At 44.5% G+C, this 15,989-nt stretch overlaps 1 protein-coding gene across 7 annotated transcripts in view; it reads right to left on the reverse strand.

The window, feature by feature from the left end:
- Positions 1 to 3,429: 3,429 nt before the first annotated feature.
- SCML4 (Scm polycomb group protein like 4) overlaps positions 3,430 to 15,989 on the reverse strand; it is a 125,834-nt gene continuing 113,274 nt past the window's right edge. For 3 of the 7 annotated variants that reach the window (XM_030316068.2, XM_030316073.2, XM_030316075.1), the window contains one exon: positions 11,202 to 14,891. In XM_030316068.2, coding sequence (XP_030171928.1) covers positions 14,766 to 14,891 — 126 coding nt within the window. In that variant the 3' untranslated portion in view covers positions 11,202 to 14,765. Of the gene's footprint in view, positions 4,927 to 6,693; positions 7,223 to 9,252; positions 14,892 to 15,989 lie in introns of those variants that run through there. The other 4 variants (XR_004343648.1, XR_004343649.1, XM_032593231.1 and 1 more) reach the window with 4 other exon arrangements.

Here is a 15,989-nt window from a genome sequence, read left to right on the forward strand (position 1 = left end):
CTGTGCCCAGATAGGAAGTGAGAGTCGTGGGGGTTGATGGAAGTGGTTTTGTTGAGAGAAAGCAGCTCCTGGGTCACTAAATCACTGGAAAACCTCCTTCAAGGCTGAGGGGCAGACAGACCCGGGGTTGGTGGTGACTTAGCCAAGCTTTACAAGCCCATGAATTTATTCTCGGTGGACACGACAGTGTTTCCCGCAGCTGGTGATGAACAAAGAAGCAGCTTCCTACCCATCTCTGATTCACAGTCCGCACAGGCACCGAATGATGAGGGAGAAGGGAGGCTGCAGGCTAACATGACTGAAGTATTCGGATAAAAACATTAGCCGGAATTGCACACAAATGGCATTTTCCGTGAGCTTCTGTTTACCTGGTTTCTGCTAACAAGATACTACTTGTAGATGCAAAATTTTAAGGATGTTATCTTCAGCCTGGAGAAAAAGAAACTAATTTGCAGCTTTTGCTAAGAGTGATAACCTTATTAAGTAATGGGATTCGCTGATTAACTGCTGCTAACAAAACATCATTGCCAAACCTGTTAGTCTGAAACTGGCAACGGAGCTACTGTTAGAGCCACTGCTCCACCTCCCAATCCCAAGGGATTTTACAGAAATATTTCTTATTCAAATAGCCTTTGCCTTTCTATATTTTTTATCGCTCCCATTAACAGGTTAACAATAAGTTAGGAGCCACTCCTAGATGGGTATCGAAGCAACCTTGGTGAAGAGTTCAAGGAGAAAAGCAATTCTGCTTTAAAAATGATTTTTTTTTTTATGAAAGGGGTAATGGGAAAACGTGCAAGTTCATTGAGCACTAAAATGAATGGAAGTTCTTAGTCAGAGATCAGAAGGCAAGAGCTTTCTGTGCTCAGTGTGTGCGATGGTGCTCTAAATTCCTACAATGGAAAATCGCTTTTCTGGTAACTTGCCTGAGAAAATCAACTCCATTTTGATCTTAAAAAGTACTGTCCCTCATGGATTCTTAGGAGAGAGACCTGTGAGGTAAGTGGTCATCTCAGCCTCCATCATATAAGCTCCCTCTTCTCTGCAGGACCTCGGTAGGTCCTACCAGCTCGGGACTCTCAAGACCATGAAAAAGAGACTCTCATTAAAAATGCCTTATTCTGGGGCGCCTGGGTGGCTCAGTCGGTTGAGCGGCTGACTTCGGCTCAGGTCACGATTTCGAGGTCCGTGAGTTCGAGCCCCGCATCGGGCTTTGTGCTGACAGCTCAGAGCCTGGAGCCTGTTTCAGATTCTGTGTCTCCCTCTCTCTCTGACCCTCCCCTGTTCATGCTCTGTCTCTCTCTGTCTCAAAAATAAATAAACGTTAAAAAAAAATTTTTTTTAAATGCCTTATTCTACTGCTAAGGCACAGACCCACAGGCTCTGGAGAGGGCCAGAGTAGGGGTGGGGGAATATGGACCTCAGCTAGTCCAACTCCCTGGTGTCTCGAAAGGAGAAGCAACTTGCCTAACGGCCTCAGGTGGCGAGTGGGAAAGCCAGGGCTAAACACCAGGTTTGTGGCTTCTGGTCCACTCTATCTCTGCCTCTTCAGAAGCAGGCAATAAGGCCGGGCCAGTGCATGTACATGCACATGTTCAGTTGTGCACACGCCCGTTCATCAGCTTCAAACCTGACCATGCTCACTAGCTGCACTGTTCCTGCCCTCCAGTGATGTCTATTTCCCACCAGACAGTGATGTCTGCTCTAATCCAGGGCAAGGTGCCTCTGCTCATCACGGTGTTCCCTCCTACCTTTCTAGTTCTGTAAGTGTTCAGATGGCCAAATCTAGGTTCAGATTTGACAGAAAAACATACCATATTCCCTTGGGCATTTCCTCCCTTCCCCCCATCCCCCCTCCCCATTGCACTTTTTATAATTAGGATACTACGGTTGGTACAACAACAAGGAGAAAAACTTAGTAATGGAAGCTGCGTTTTCAGAGCTTGTGTCCAACTATTAGAGGAGAGCAAGCCAAAGAAGGTATCCTTAGGAAAAGAGTGTGTGAGTGCACTTGTGGGAGGGTTTTCTGGGGTGGCTCAGGGACTTTACAGACATACAAGAAAGACTACCTAGTTTGGATCTGTGCTGGAGGAGAGAGGAGAGAGATGAACTTGGGAATGGTTTTGCTTGAGGCAGGGCAAGTAGCAAGGTTAATATTCTCAGAATCTATTAAGTTTTTTTAAATGTATGTGTGTATTTATTTATTATTTAATCTTTATTTTTGAGAGAGAGAGAGAGACAGAGTGCAAGTGGGGAAGGAACAGAGAGAGAAGGAGACACAGAATCTGAAGCAGGCTCCAGGCGCCAAGCTGTCAGCACAGAGCCTGACACGGAACTCGAGCTCATGAACTGCAAGGTCATGACCCAAACCGAAGTCGGATGCTTACCCGATTGAGCCACCCAGGCGCCCCTGTTTTTATTTATTTTTGAGAGAGAGAGAGAGAGAAGGTGTGAGCAGGGGAGGAGCAGAGAGAGAGGGGGACACAGAAGATCCAAAGTGGGCTCTGCATTGACAGCAGTGAGCCTGATGGGGGGCTCGAACTCACCAACCATGAGATCATGACCTGAGTTGAAGTCAGATGCTTAACCAACTGAGCCACCCAGGCATCCCAGAATCTATTAAGTTTTAAGTAAAACAATGATGAATAGAGAAGGCTTTGGTGGTCTGTACCCCCAGCTCTCCCCAAGAGCTATCCCTAGTCCTTCCTCTGGCCTTACACAGCCACAAAGAGCACTGGCATGGGAAGACCCCTCCCTGCCCCTGAAACGTTTTGTTGAGAACCATGCTGCCTTTGTGAAGGATCCTTGCAAACCACCCGGGACAGGGTGGCACCCTTTGAGAGGGAATTGGCAGGTCAGGGTAAGGACGGGATCAAAATCCAGGGGCAGTCGTGACCCCCAAACAGCCAGAGTCACAACCAACCCACTGGAGTAAAACAGCTGGGATAGGCTTTGAGACTCAACTGACAGTGTCTGAGAGGCTTTTACAAGCACTGTAATTTATTTCAATTCCCCTGAGCATCATCGGAGGCAGCCCTCCATGTGTCCCTGACAATTGACCAGGAAGGAAATCCTAGAGGAGACACTGGTCCAAGATGACCCTGGGCAGACACCTGGCACCTGGGGCTCTGGTCAGATCTCGCGTTCCTTCCCCACCTTGGCCTGCCCCCTTGTACTCACCCCCCAGAACAGGAAGGTCAGGGAGACAGGAAGTATCGTCAGTAGAGAACCCCGGGCTCCTGTAGCAAGCCACTCCCAGCCAGGATGGTGCCGCCGAAGGAGGCACTACAGGCAGCCGCGAATCAGGACTTTTTGGCCTTGGCTGCCAAAAGACCCCCTTCTTGAAAGGCTTTTCCTTGCTATCCACCTATGGGAATTAGGGCTAATGAAATAATAATGAACATAAAGAAGTTGCTCAGAGAAAATATATACGGCCTTACATAAATTCCATTCTTTATTAAAATACAGAAATACTTTTTACAGCATGAACAGAAAATACTGCATTGTCTTGGAATCTTAAGATTTAGAAATTTTATTGAATCACTCCCAGGCCCACAATACACTGTACTAGAAAAAAAGAATACTGCATCAAAAATGAAAAAAGCACCCCAAAATATTAAAATCATTAAGGCCAGTAGTGTTTATTTAATGAAACTACAAATCTGACTCTAGTGTACCTACCAGTCACTATTCAAAGGAATATATTAAAAATAGATCTCTAAATAATGAAAACATTGGCCCAAAGGAAAAAAGCTTATGTACAATAACAAAAAGGCTTTGAAAAATTAAAAGCACATTTTGATATGGTGTCTTATATATAATTGTCTATTACCGTAAAAAATGAGCACATCAACTCACTCCGACAACATGCTTGTTTGGAGCCTACTTATTGCACATGAGAGATCTGTCAATGTATGCAGTAAGAATACATGTATGTTCATACACAGATAATTATAGTATAAACAGTATGTGATGAAATTAAATGAGAGGATAAATAACTTTAACAAACTACATTTTGAGGCACATGAGGAATAAAATTCATGTTCTTTCTAAGTTACGGACACAGCATCTTTTTTCTCCCCTGTTTTTTGTACCTTAGTGTAATGCTTATTTGCATTTAACCTAGTTATCGTATGTTTGCATGCTTGGCAAACTGAATTACAGAACCAAATTGCCTATTACAATTTATCATTATGTGACACAATTACATAGAAACACTTCGAAGCGAGAGGATTGTCCCGATATTAGGAAACACTGATTGCATCATGCTTACAAAGAACAAAAATTAAGGAGAGGCTCTTTCCCCAGGTGACAGAGTTTACTGCTCTTCCTCTCCAATGGAAATGCTGTTCCCCATTACAACGGGTTCTATTCATTGATTTCTGGTCTGCAAAATTAGATCCATTGGAATAATAATAATATAAAAAAAGCTAGCCCCTAAAATGACACCATTTCCTAGGCTCAAAGCTCCACACTCTCCAAGCACTTCTAAATAAAGCCTGGAATTGAAGTAATGTTCCAGAATTCCATTATGTCCACAAAAAGTGAAAGCACAATGAATTTTCGAGTAGTTGGAGTGTCTGCAATACATGTACCAGATCCTCCTTGCACACGGGCCTTGGCACAAGCAGTTGATGCATAAACTTTCACTGGATGACCTTTATCTCAAATTCCCAAACCAATCATAAATACACGCGTGAATGTGCATACACACACCCTTTTCAATCTTTAGAAGGGAGGAAGACCATCCAGTTAGGGAAAAGGCAATGCGGTCAGCCCTATTTTTCTCTTACCGAGACAGGGAGATGACCTATTTGTGCCTTTGGTTTCTGGCTTTTTCATGCAGGGCACGGTTAAGGACAGGAACTTTACCAGGGAGAGGATTCGGCTGTCACCTTCCCAGACAGAGAGAGATCAGAACGCCTCCTGCGTGGGCATATTGGAGTAGAGAAGCAGAATAAAGAGGTGGAAACATGAGATTAACTGAGGCTGGGTTGAAAGAGAGAATCTGGCAATGAACTCCTCAACTTACAAAACAAAAGGCATAACATTTCAATCATCATCATTCAATCTTGCAAGCTTAGAGAACATGGATTTTAGCAAGAGCCTTGTCAGATAGTTACAGCCTAGCCTGGCTAGTAAAACACAAACCTTCTGGCCCAGTGATGCTTTGTGATATTACAACGGCACTTAATTAACAAAAAGTTTTCACTGTTAGTGTAGAGGAAAAAGTGGCAACAGAAGGTAATTATAATGAAATGATGTTGCTTCATCCATTTTTATTGCATTTTATTGCGTGCATATAGAATCAAAAGTAAATTTATCTGCAAATGTACTTAAAGGAAAAAGTCTTTATATTAATAAAATTATTTCTAGGTATATACAGGAGAGAAAATAATCAACCGATGTCTATAAAATGGAAATATTTGCTGTATAAAGCAACTGATCTTTCAACATTTCTGGAGGATGAGAGGAGAGGAGCTCATGTTCTTTGACTACATCAAGTGATCAAAGATATAGCTAGAAGATGACAACAAATTAAATATTGTGGTTTTGAATACAATGGTTTTGAATAACAGAAATTAAAGTTCTCCAAATTCTCACACTTAGGCAACAACATTTTCAGATTCTGTAGTGGAAACAAGTTTGACTTCTAGTAAGAAGGGTATGTGACCATGCTGGACAAAGGCCAGGCATAGAACATCCCCTTTCCAGAATTTTGCTGCCTCTCTCTCTCCTCTAAACTACATTTTCCTTTGAGAAACATATCATCATCTTTCCCTTCCCAGACTTCATACTGCACACCTTCTCATCACACTTGTAAATGTCTAAAAACAAAACTTCACCCCAGAAATGCTTCTGACATAGCTCACCATGCCTCATCTTTGATCCGGGCTGGCCCTCCTCATTTAAACTGAGACACTGGCCTGGCTTTGGTCACAGGGGGTGCAGTCAGGGTTAACTGGGTCTGGACAAAGCTACACGTTCTATAAAGAGCTGTGGAATGATCAGAATTGCTACTGGATGTCGGAGTGACTCGAGGCAGATTGCAGGAGGCAGCGTGGCTGGGAGAAACAACTCATGCTTCTCAAGAGGTATGTCAGATTGTCTCCAGGTCACCTGGGCTCTTGACCTTCAGGACTGAATGAAGAGAAATCCCTACGGGGATGAGCATTTGGGCCTGTGCTTGAGGAAGGTTGATGAGTTGTATCAGTGAGATGTCAGGGTGAGTCACAGAATGAAGCATTTAAAATGGATAGGACTAAAAATAAAAGGGACAGAATTCTTATTCCCAAACTCAAGGACAGACTGAGAGGGCTAGACCTTGAGTAATGGAAAGAGCAAGTGGAGATCAGGCTGGAAGCAGGATAGAGCCAAAGAATGCTGTAGGCAGGTGGTGAGGGGATGGTGGAAGGCAGGCAAGGATCAGGACTACTGGGCCAGCAAGTGAGGAGGCCACCTGTTAATTCTTTATTTCTCTCTCCACCCACCTCTCCTGCCCAAAAAACATTTGATGTAGTGGAATGGAGAAATACAGAAAGGGGGAAATGAAGAAACACAGAGATAGGAAGGAAGGAAGGAAGGGAGGGAGGAAGGAAGGAAGGAAGGAAGGAAGGAAGGGAGGGAGGAAGGAAGGAAGGAAGGAAGGGAGAGAGAGGGAGGAAGGGAGGGAAGGAAGGAAGGAGGGAAAGAGAAAAGAGAAGAAAGAAAGAAAGAAAGAGAAAAAGGAAGAGACAGAAAGGAAGAAAAAAGGTAGAAACTAATGAGAAAATGATGTTTATGTGGCTTCGAAGAAGAGTTACATGCCTGTGAGAGAAGAGGATAAGAAAATATCTGGATGAAGTCAGACAGGGGGAGAAGCAGAAGCTACAAGTCATAAAATACAAGAGTGAGGAGCCTACAGCCCCACTGGGCTTCGCTGAGAGTAACTACCGTCAGCACCTGCAAAGCTCACCTGGATGCCCCCTCCTCTCCCGGCGGAGGAGGTGGGGGTATGGGGTTGATAACTCAGAGAGCTTGTTTCTTTTGCACTGCCCCTTGATCTGCCCCCACAGAGTGCTGTGGGACCCATGGGAGATGATGTGGAGAAGGTTCTACACTGGAGGTGAGCTGTTCAGGTGTCCCTCATGCTTCTTCCTCCCAATTCCTCTGGGATCAGGGCTCTAGAGACAAGAGCATTGTCTGCACATTTGCGTGCACTCACAGCATCAGCTCACCATGCCTAAAGATACAGCGATAAGATTACTTTAAAATGAACGCGGTGGGTGTTACACATCAGGCAATGTCACCCTTCAAAGCGGTTTACGCGTTGCAACTCCTTACACCAACACCTGCCTGATATAGTTAGGAAATGAATTGTGGCTCTTATTGCTCTAAGCTTTTGGACCAACTAAGGAAACATACAAGGAAAAGACAAACTAATGAGTACGGAGATGCACCGTTTTAAATTTCAAATGGATTACCTGTGTCATTCACCAGGCAACATCCCCAGTGGCTTTAACTTGCTCCAAAAAGAAAAAAACATCCACCCCCACCAAGGGACGACAGTGCACTTCCAACCACACTTTGAAAGAATGTGTTCTAGCTTCTAAACATGACTCCAGAAGAGATGTACTAAAAATACCCTGAGTAATGACAACATTCTAGGAACACGTGCCCAGGCTCTTAAAGGTGATTTCTTTGAAGGTGAAACTAAATTTTGAGGTGCTTATGAAAAAAAAAATCGGTCTCATGATTCTATTCTCAGTGCTCCTATGGAACCATTTGGGAAGAAAGAGAAGCCCCAGATATTTCTGAGTCTGTTCTCAAGGACAGAGATGGTAAAGAATGAAAGAGGACAAGGAAGGTTCTCTTCTATCCGTGTCCTGCAGGCTGTGTCTTCTCAAAGAGGCTTACTACCATCCATACCTGTGACAGAGTGCCTCATGCAGGAGGCCCATTTCAGCTACCTGCCCACTCTGAGGGGAGCAAGGTACAGGGAGTGTGGGGGTCGTGGAAAGAGCTCTGTGGCCCTCCCCGAGAGATGCTTACCTCCCTGTACAGTTTACCCGCAGATGGAAACCCGACACATTTGTGCGAGGCATCACAGATTGCGAAGGAGAAGGACAGGATGCTTAAAAGTAAAGCTGTAAGTACGACTCTTTAATGCCTGCAGGAGACCACTAGGCCAAGTGGGAATGTGAGATCGTAAGACAAAAAGATGCAAGTCGGTGACTGGGGAGGTTGGGAGAGCCAGGAATAAAAGGTGTCAGGCTCCGCTTTGGCAATTCTCCTTTCAATAAAGATAACGGGGTTCAAAGAGAAGTTAGTGGTTTTTCGACAAAAATGTGAAAACCGGTCAAGCATTGTTTCACACGGTTCATCAACAAGGTGTCTTTTATACGGCAAGTGCTATGCAAGGTGCTAGATAGTTCCTTTTTCCAAGCACCAAGATTTAAATATTTTCGTAGAGGGGCACCTGGGTGGCTCAGTTAAGCATCCGACTTTGACTCAGGTCATGATCCCACAGTTTGTGAGTTCGAGCCCCACATTAGGCTCTGTGCTGACAGCTCAGAGCCTGGAACCTGCTTTGGATTCTGTCTGTGTCTCTCTCTGTCCCTCTCTTGCTGGTTCTCTCTCTCTCTCAAATATAAACATTAAAAAAATTTAAAAACTTAAACATACAAAAAAATATTTTCATAGAGAATCTGCTCCATGAGCCAGAATTTTATCTAAGTAAAGCTACATAAACCATGTGTTATGTTTAGTTTGGGGTCTGATATCTAAATCATTGCTAGATAGTTCTTTTGATTAAGATAGAATGCTCTAGAAAGCAAAACCTCCCTCTTCAATGCCTCCTTAAACATCCCCTCAATTCCCACTTCCCACTTCCTGTTGCATTAACTCACAAATGCACAGTCACTCATGCATGCACACACAAGCATGAAATATAACTTGGGTTTGGGGTTATAACTGCATAACTCTTCAGACCTTCATGACAGACCATGTTTTTTTCTGTCATCAATTATAACTTGTTTTTCTCTAAACTAAAGCTTCCTTAGTTCATTATATCACTAATGAGTACAATTAAGAGATAGGCCCTCGGTGCCTCACAGTATTTTTTCCCCAGTTAACGAAGCACACAGCCTTATAGATTCATTCACACAAGCTTACGTAACTCATATTGCTTGTGTGACCACAGCCAGATTTACGACACTGAAGATTCTCCCAGGACACCCTTTGTGTGTGTGTGTGTGTGTGTGTGGCCACAGGAATTTTGCTAGGTTTTCACGACAGGGCTGATGAATCTGATGGCCACGACCTAAGTTCTACATTTATATAAAGCGTCTGCTCCTCTATTCTAATGTAACAGAGCGGGGATCTGCTCGCCAACATCGATTTGTATTATAGGTGCGGTTACTGCACGGACAAGCTCTGTTAAAAAGAGAAAGATTGCAGAGTTGGCTTCATCTCAGACGTCTGTGTCTGATTCGCAGACATCTGTGTCTCCCTGAGAAAGAACTTTTTCACAACCAGAGCTGTCCAACAGAGAAATAAGCCACTTCCTATGGGAGTGAACTCCCCGTAATGGGACGTTGTCAGGCACAGCCATTTCTCAGGGCTGTGGGGGAAGGCGGTCCAGTGCTGGGTGGGGAAGGCAGAGCCTTCCTGAGATGTGGGGGTGCTACATTTATGGTGGAGGCCGTCTCCAGTCACCCAGGTTGACTGTGAAGTGACACCCCATCAGGGCCCGCTATTTCAGAGTGAGCTGTTGGGAAACACAAGGCTCTGGGCATGTTCCAAAGTAGGATCTAAGGGAAGACGCCTGTGTCGGCCTTTTGTATGAAGCGCCAATGCACAGAACCAACTCCGAGGCTCAGGTCACATGGTAGAGCGACAGAGCAGAGCATGATGGGCCAGCAGCCCGGAGCAAGTCTGAGTGGTCTACTTAGACCATTTGGATGGAAAGACGCTGTTGTCTCCACAAGCATCTGACCTCATTATGTGATTGACTGCTGAACTAGCTCTTCCCCTTTGGAAGTGTCTCCACTCCTCTCTCCTGCCCACCTCCTCTTAATATGGACTCCGGGTACAGCCTCCTAACCTGGAGGGAGCTGTCATTCCTAAGTTCTGCTTTCCATCTCTTCCTCTGGAGGAACTCAAACTCAGTGCTAAGTGTGAGGGGCTTCTGTATGGGTCTGGGGCCCTGCTTGTGAAAGGGAGGGAGCGAGGAAGAGCAAATCCTTTTCTAAACGCCGTGCTTTTGCCCAGAGCTGCGTCTCCGTTAGGGGAATTTCCTGAAGCCTGCGAGAGCCAGGGTGAACGGTTCTTCTTAAGCACAGTGTTTTGGTGAAGTCCGTGTGTGATAATACCACTGTAACCACAGAGGAATTTACCACAGGAAGTATCCCAGCTGTGACTTATTAGCATTAGAACAAATTACACAAAGCAAATTGTTAACAGACATGTTTCCATAATATTTAACTGGTGGCCATAAATAACAGAGATTCTCTTTCAAGTCAAGGTTAGATTTTCAAAAATCCAGCTTCCAATTGTCCAGGAAGGAATCGTCTTCGATTAGGGTAACCACTGGGGGGGAAGGACTCCCTGGAACTTCCCTCGACAGCACAACAGCACGACCAGCAGTTGGGCTGGAAGCTCAAGGGCCGTGTGAGCGAGCGGGGCATCGTCCCCGGGGTGACATAGAAGGATGGAAAGAGGAATGACTGCATCTCTAGACTTCTGGATTCACTTCTGGGGTCCCCAAGCGGCCCTCTCATGCCACCAGGAATGTAAGACATGGTGAGACAACAGCACAGCTGGGCAACTACTCAGTTCGTGGAGTGTGTTTATGGTACAAAATAAACCACATCCACCAACAGGTTTTCACCCCTCTCCTTAACAAAATATTGCAGCTTTAAAAAGGTCACCTCCTCCCTCACAACCCAATGTCTTATCTGAGGTTTAAAAAAAGAAAGGTGAATCCAATCTCTTCATCCTGTAACCCCACCAGGAGAGAGTTGAAAAAGTGCCCTGTGAGAGCAAACACTGGCACTCACCTGCTCACATGTATGAAAACCTGACTATGGAGACATAAAGGAGAATGTTTCCATCTTTCCCGACTTTCTGCCAATGACTAAATTCAAGTCCTTGGTCACTGCTGGGAGTTTCCAATTATCTTCAGAGTTATGACAAAATTCTCCTAAAGCAATCTCAAAAAATAATTTAAAAAAATGATTTTAATTAAAAAAAATATTCCATACAGCACATAAATACAAAAATAGATTATTGCTTCTTCAAGGGTTGAGGCTGTTAGAAGAGGTGCTCTTTTATTGTTTTCCTATGAAATTTATAGTTGTATCTTCCCTCTCTCACTGGTTTCCTCCTGAAGTAAACCAACCTTCGCTCAGGATTCCTTCCATTTGGTTCTCCTGAGGAGTTCTTCATTCCTTTTTCCTGATGAAAGGAAAAAACCTCGGCAGCCCCGCTAAAGAGAAATGATGGGAGCCTGGTGAACGCTCTGGTGGGCACTAAACAAGGCGCTCAAGACGTCTGTTCCCTGCCCCACGGGCTGCCTGGCTAGGTCTCTGCCTCAGTCACAGGGGCTCTGGACTGGCTTGACCCATCCAGCCAGCCTGAGGGATGCAAGCCCAGAACCCCAGAACCGTCCCCCAACTGCCTCCAGGGCGCACCCTGCTGGCAGCAGAGGGGATAGCTGGTCATAACAGCCTAGAGTGGGTTCTGCTCCAAGTTGCAGCTGGGAGGCATTCTAGACCAAGCAACTGTAGAACTGATCCGCTCTCGGCCTCTTCTAGGCTCTTCCAACTACTGTTAGAACTAACACACACACACACACACACACACACACACCCTACATCTTTTTACCTGAAGTCTTCACAAAGGGAATCATGCACTTATAAAATACTTAAAATGATCTAGGCAATAGAATTGTCTTTAGATTTTTTTTAAAAAATGTTTGACACAGGTGATTGGAAATGTCTGGACATGCACACACACACTCACCCACTCTAATTTGGAATTATGCAAAACTATATCATTATTCACCGCAACCTGAAGCAAAGCTACTGCCATGGAATAACAAGTGTGAGTTTCCCAAAATAAGCTCGCGTTTGGACGAGAATGACACACATGGCCTGACTCTTTAAGGTCCATTTAGAGGAAATGGCCTGGCATGTTTTACATTTGCTGAGCTATTTAGCTGCCTGGTCTGACAAGATTTTTGAAAGGGGTGAAAATTAATTATAATTGCAGTATTGCTACAATAATTTGTTTGGCTAATTGCATTTCAGTGCAAAAACAGGCAAGGAGGAATATCCTCCTTGGGTTATTTTCTGATATGGCAGCATTCATTTTAAGAGTAATGAGATTTTTAAAAAGTCAAACCTTAAATATCATGGCTTCAGCAATCTGTCCTGCTTAAAGTTTAATGCAAAATGAGATCGCACCTCCGTGAGAGCAGTTACACGTGAACATGGATCCAGTTTTCTCCTAGACTTGAGAGGAGAAAATCTCTCTCCCCCGAAAACTACTCACAGTATCTCTTTGACATTGTTTGCGGATGATTTTAATTTGGGGGCACCAATGCTCCTCCTTCTGTAGTGAGGGAGGCACTGGTGAAGGTGGGTAGGAAGCTTTGAAAGACTCTCAACAAGGTATGTGTTGGCAGAAGAGGTGCGACAGGTCTGAGAGAGGAATGTGAGTGGAAACCCGCGGATGCAGAAAGGGCGGGTGAGTTGTGGTGGGGTTTTCTGGGCCTCACCATTTTCACATTGGCTTTTGAGGGAACTTATCTAGCTCCAGACCAGCCATGAGCACTTAACTTAAACTCTGAGGGACAGAGCCATTTTATCTAAGATGTTGGAAGACTCTGTCCCAAGGCCTGATGACACCGGGGTAGCTTTGTCAGGTGCTGAAAGCAGCAGACATGAAGCTCTCCCACAACCCGATGACTCCAGCTCAGTTCAGGGGCCAGGTTTAGGACGGTCCCCTCCTCCCCTTCTCTGCCATGCTTTCAGTCCAGCCACCAGGTGTGTGTCTAAGAAAGGATTTTGCTAAGATGTGCTTTCTCGATTATCGCTCATCAAAATGGGTCTAACGGCATGGCATGGAATCTTCCTTAGGATCTTCATCTAAGTTCTACCTGATCGAAGAGAAGATCAGCATTCAGATCTACCCTGGCTGCCCTCAAGGTCGTACAGCCCCTGTCCTGCACCAGGGCACCTGGTTGAAGGATGAGGGGCTGAAATCCCACCCTGCTCCAGCCATCAGGTGAGACCCCTGCTCTGCTCTGCCGGCTGCATCCCAGAGGAAGGTATGCTTTCCCTAACTTGCATTTTGGCCATGGGAGGCCCTGAGTTTTCCTTGATCCTCTCCCTCTCAGAGATTGCAAAGTCTAGCATTCATCTCCTCACCTCCAACGCTATAGATGTTTTATGAGGATATGCCCATGGCGAAGGTGAATTCAGTTTGAAGATACGCTTCCTGTTCAGTGAGGAAGGAAGAATAAAAGAAAGAGGGACAGAAAGAAAGGAGAAGGATGAAAGGAATGGAGATGAGGTCACCTTCCTGCCTATTCAATTGTGGTTTCATCGTCCTTCCTTGGACACAGCTGCAAAGGGGTAAAAAATCAATTTTTTTTCTATTACTTCACGGTGAGGAAGGAGAAAACCTATTTGTAAATTGAATTAAACCCAATAATAGCATGTCTGTGTATTTGTTGAGAACTAGAAAAATTAGCTAGCGATACAACTACGTAATCCAGCAATGTAACTAGAAATCAGCACTCTTCCATTTCAAAGCTTATCTGAGACATTTTTCTTCTTCTTTTTTAAAGAAACACCCATGGCTAAATGTCACTAAGACTCTTCGGCGTGCCAACACATCAACACCTCAGTAAGGACTCTGAAAAGGAAGGGACTCCAAAGCCCCATCTGGGAAGAACATACTTCCAGATTTTTGCCTTTGCTGCTTGTGCATCTCAGTCCATCAATAATGACTGGGTATGAACTAGAATGCTCTAAGAGACGGTTTCTTCCCAAGTTGCAATCTGTGGTGCTGACTGTGGAAGAAATTCCCCGTGTCTGTGTAGGCTAGATCTTGTTCACAGAGACCCTAACCCATCCACGGAGTACCGGTTCAGCAGGCTACTGCAGTGAGGGTCCTGAAACTTCATTAACAGTCTGCCCTCTAGTGGGACAACACAGTATTTCAAATAACTAGGAATAGAAAAGACTGTTTTCTTCTCTGTCAGAGGGCAAAAGAATTCAAGTTTTCCAGATAGTGCAAAGTGAGGCATTTTTCCCTCATAAGACAGCTTCCAGAGCTGAATTAAGCAAGGCTCACAATGATAGGTCCCCAGGGCAGAGTTAAAGACAGGTGGTGCTGTGGTGGAGACAGAGGTCTTTCTTCTCACATCTTTGTGAGAACGCTTCAGGGTTCTTCTTGGGCAATAGCATTCAGTTCCCTGCTCTCTCATCATAAAAATAGGACCCACTCTAAGAGCAACCAGCCTATCAGGAACGTTAAAATAACAGGCTTTTCCATAATTTTTGGCAAATCATTAACACAGAGGAGCCTTTCAAAAGGGTCATGTTGAATTTTTTGTTTTTAAAGGCAGAGATGCACATTTTTTTTTAAAGGCCAAGTCTTTGTGGCTGTTAATTTTAAGAAGAGAATCCATTTTATGATGGTGGTTGGATGTTGGTAAGGCAGAAGATGATCTTGAGATCTGTTGTCTGGACATTGCTTCTATCTTTTAAAAACCTTCAGAATTTGGCTTGCTTCAGTTTATCAATATGGTAGCACAGTTTCAGCGCGGGGCCCAGCTTCAGACCCAAGTATTTCATGATCATATCACTCTTCAGCAACAAGAGAGCATTGCCATCAATCTCCTGGCAGAACAGGATCAGAAAAAAGAAAATCCAGAAGGTGGTCAGAATAATAGAACAGTGGCTCTGGTTAACATGTGGTCAGGGGATGAGGCGAGGGAATATGGATTTACTCATATATACATCTCTTAGTCCCAAGGCAATCTCTTCTTTAAAAAATAAATTAAAGCAAACAAATACTATGTGTTCCTCTTCCCATAATCTCCCTGAGGTCATATGATACATTGGATCTTTCATATTCCTGCTCCCCCTACTGAAGGAACCAAACATAACTCCAGTTATGTTCCCGATATCCCCCACATGATATTTATCTCCTTATCTGCTCTAGGACCAAAGAAGCAAAAAATTTACAATGGACTTAATGTTTGTGTCCCCACCCAAATTCAAATGTTGAAATCCTACCCTCCCATATGACAGTATTTGGAGGTGGGGACTTTGGGAGGTAATTAGGTCATGAAGGTGGAGGCCTCATGAATGGGGTTAGTGTCCTTATACAACAAGATGGCAATCTGCAACCCAGAAGAGGATTCTCACCCTGATCCCAGACTTCCAGTCTCCAGAGCTGAGAAATAACATCACTCTTGTTCATAAGCAAGCCAGTCTATGGTACTTTGTTATAGCAGCTTGACTGGATTAAGACAAAGTGTCACCTGTTAGACCCTGAAACTAGCAGTTACTTTCCCATTTCAGGTGCCGGTACGAGGCCCTGACTGCCTTCCATCCCCCTAATCTCTTCTATCTTTTCTTGGTAAGCCCACTGACCTTGAGCTGATTACCAAATTGCTCATTACATTTGATGAGGGATTTCAGGTGTCTGACCCTATCAATAATTTGAGGTGGCAGACAACTAAATAATGCACCTACTTCATCCCAGGATTCAGCACAAAGAACTACTAAGGGAATGCCAACCCCTCGTGGTCGTGGTATTGTTCCGATTTGTCTCTGAAAATGGTAACCTTCCAGAATGCGTGTACAATTCATGAACCTACTAAGGCTGGGTTTCTTCATTCACTTATCCTGTTATTTTCAGGTCACAAGAGACAAAGGGTAGAAAGTGTGGGTGCTCAGGTTGGGAGAAGAGGCAGTTACAGGACTCATATA

This window comes from Lynx canadensis, chromosome B2 (genome assembly GCF_007474595.2).
Source record: "Lynx canadensis isolate LIC74 chromosome B2, mLynCan4.pri.v2, whole genome shotgun sequence".
NCBI lineage: Eukaryota > Metazoa > Chordata > Mammalia > Carnivora > Felidae > Lynx > Lynx canadensis.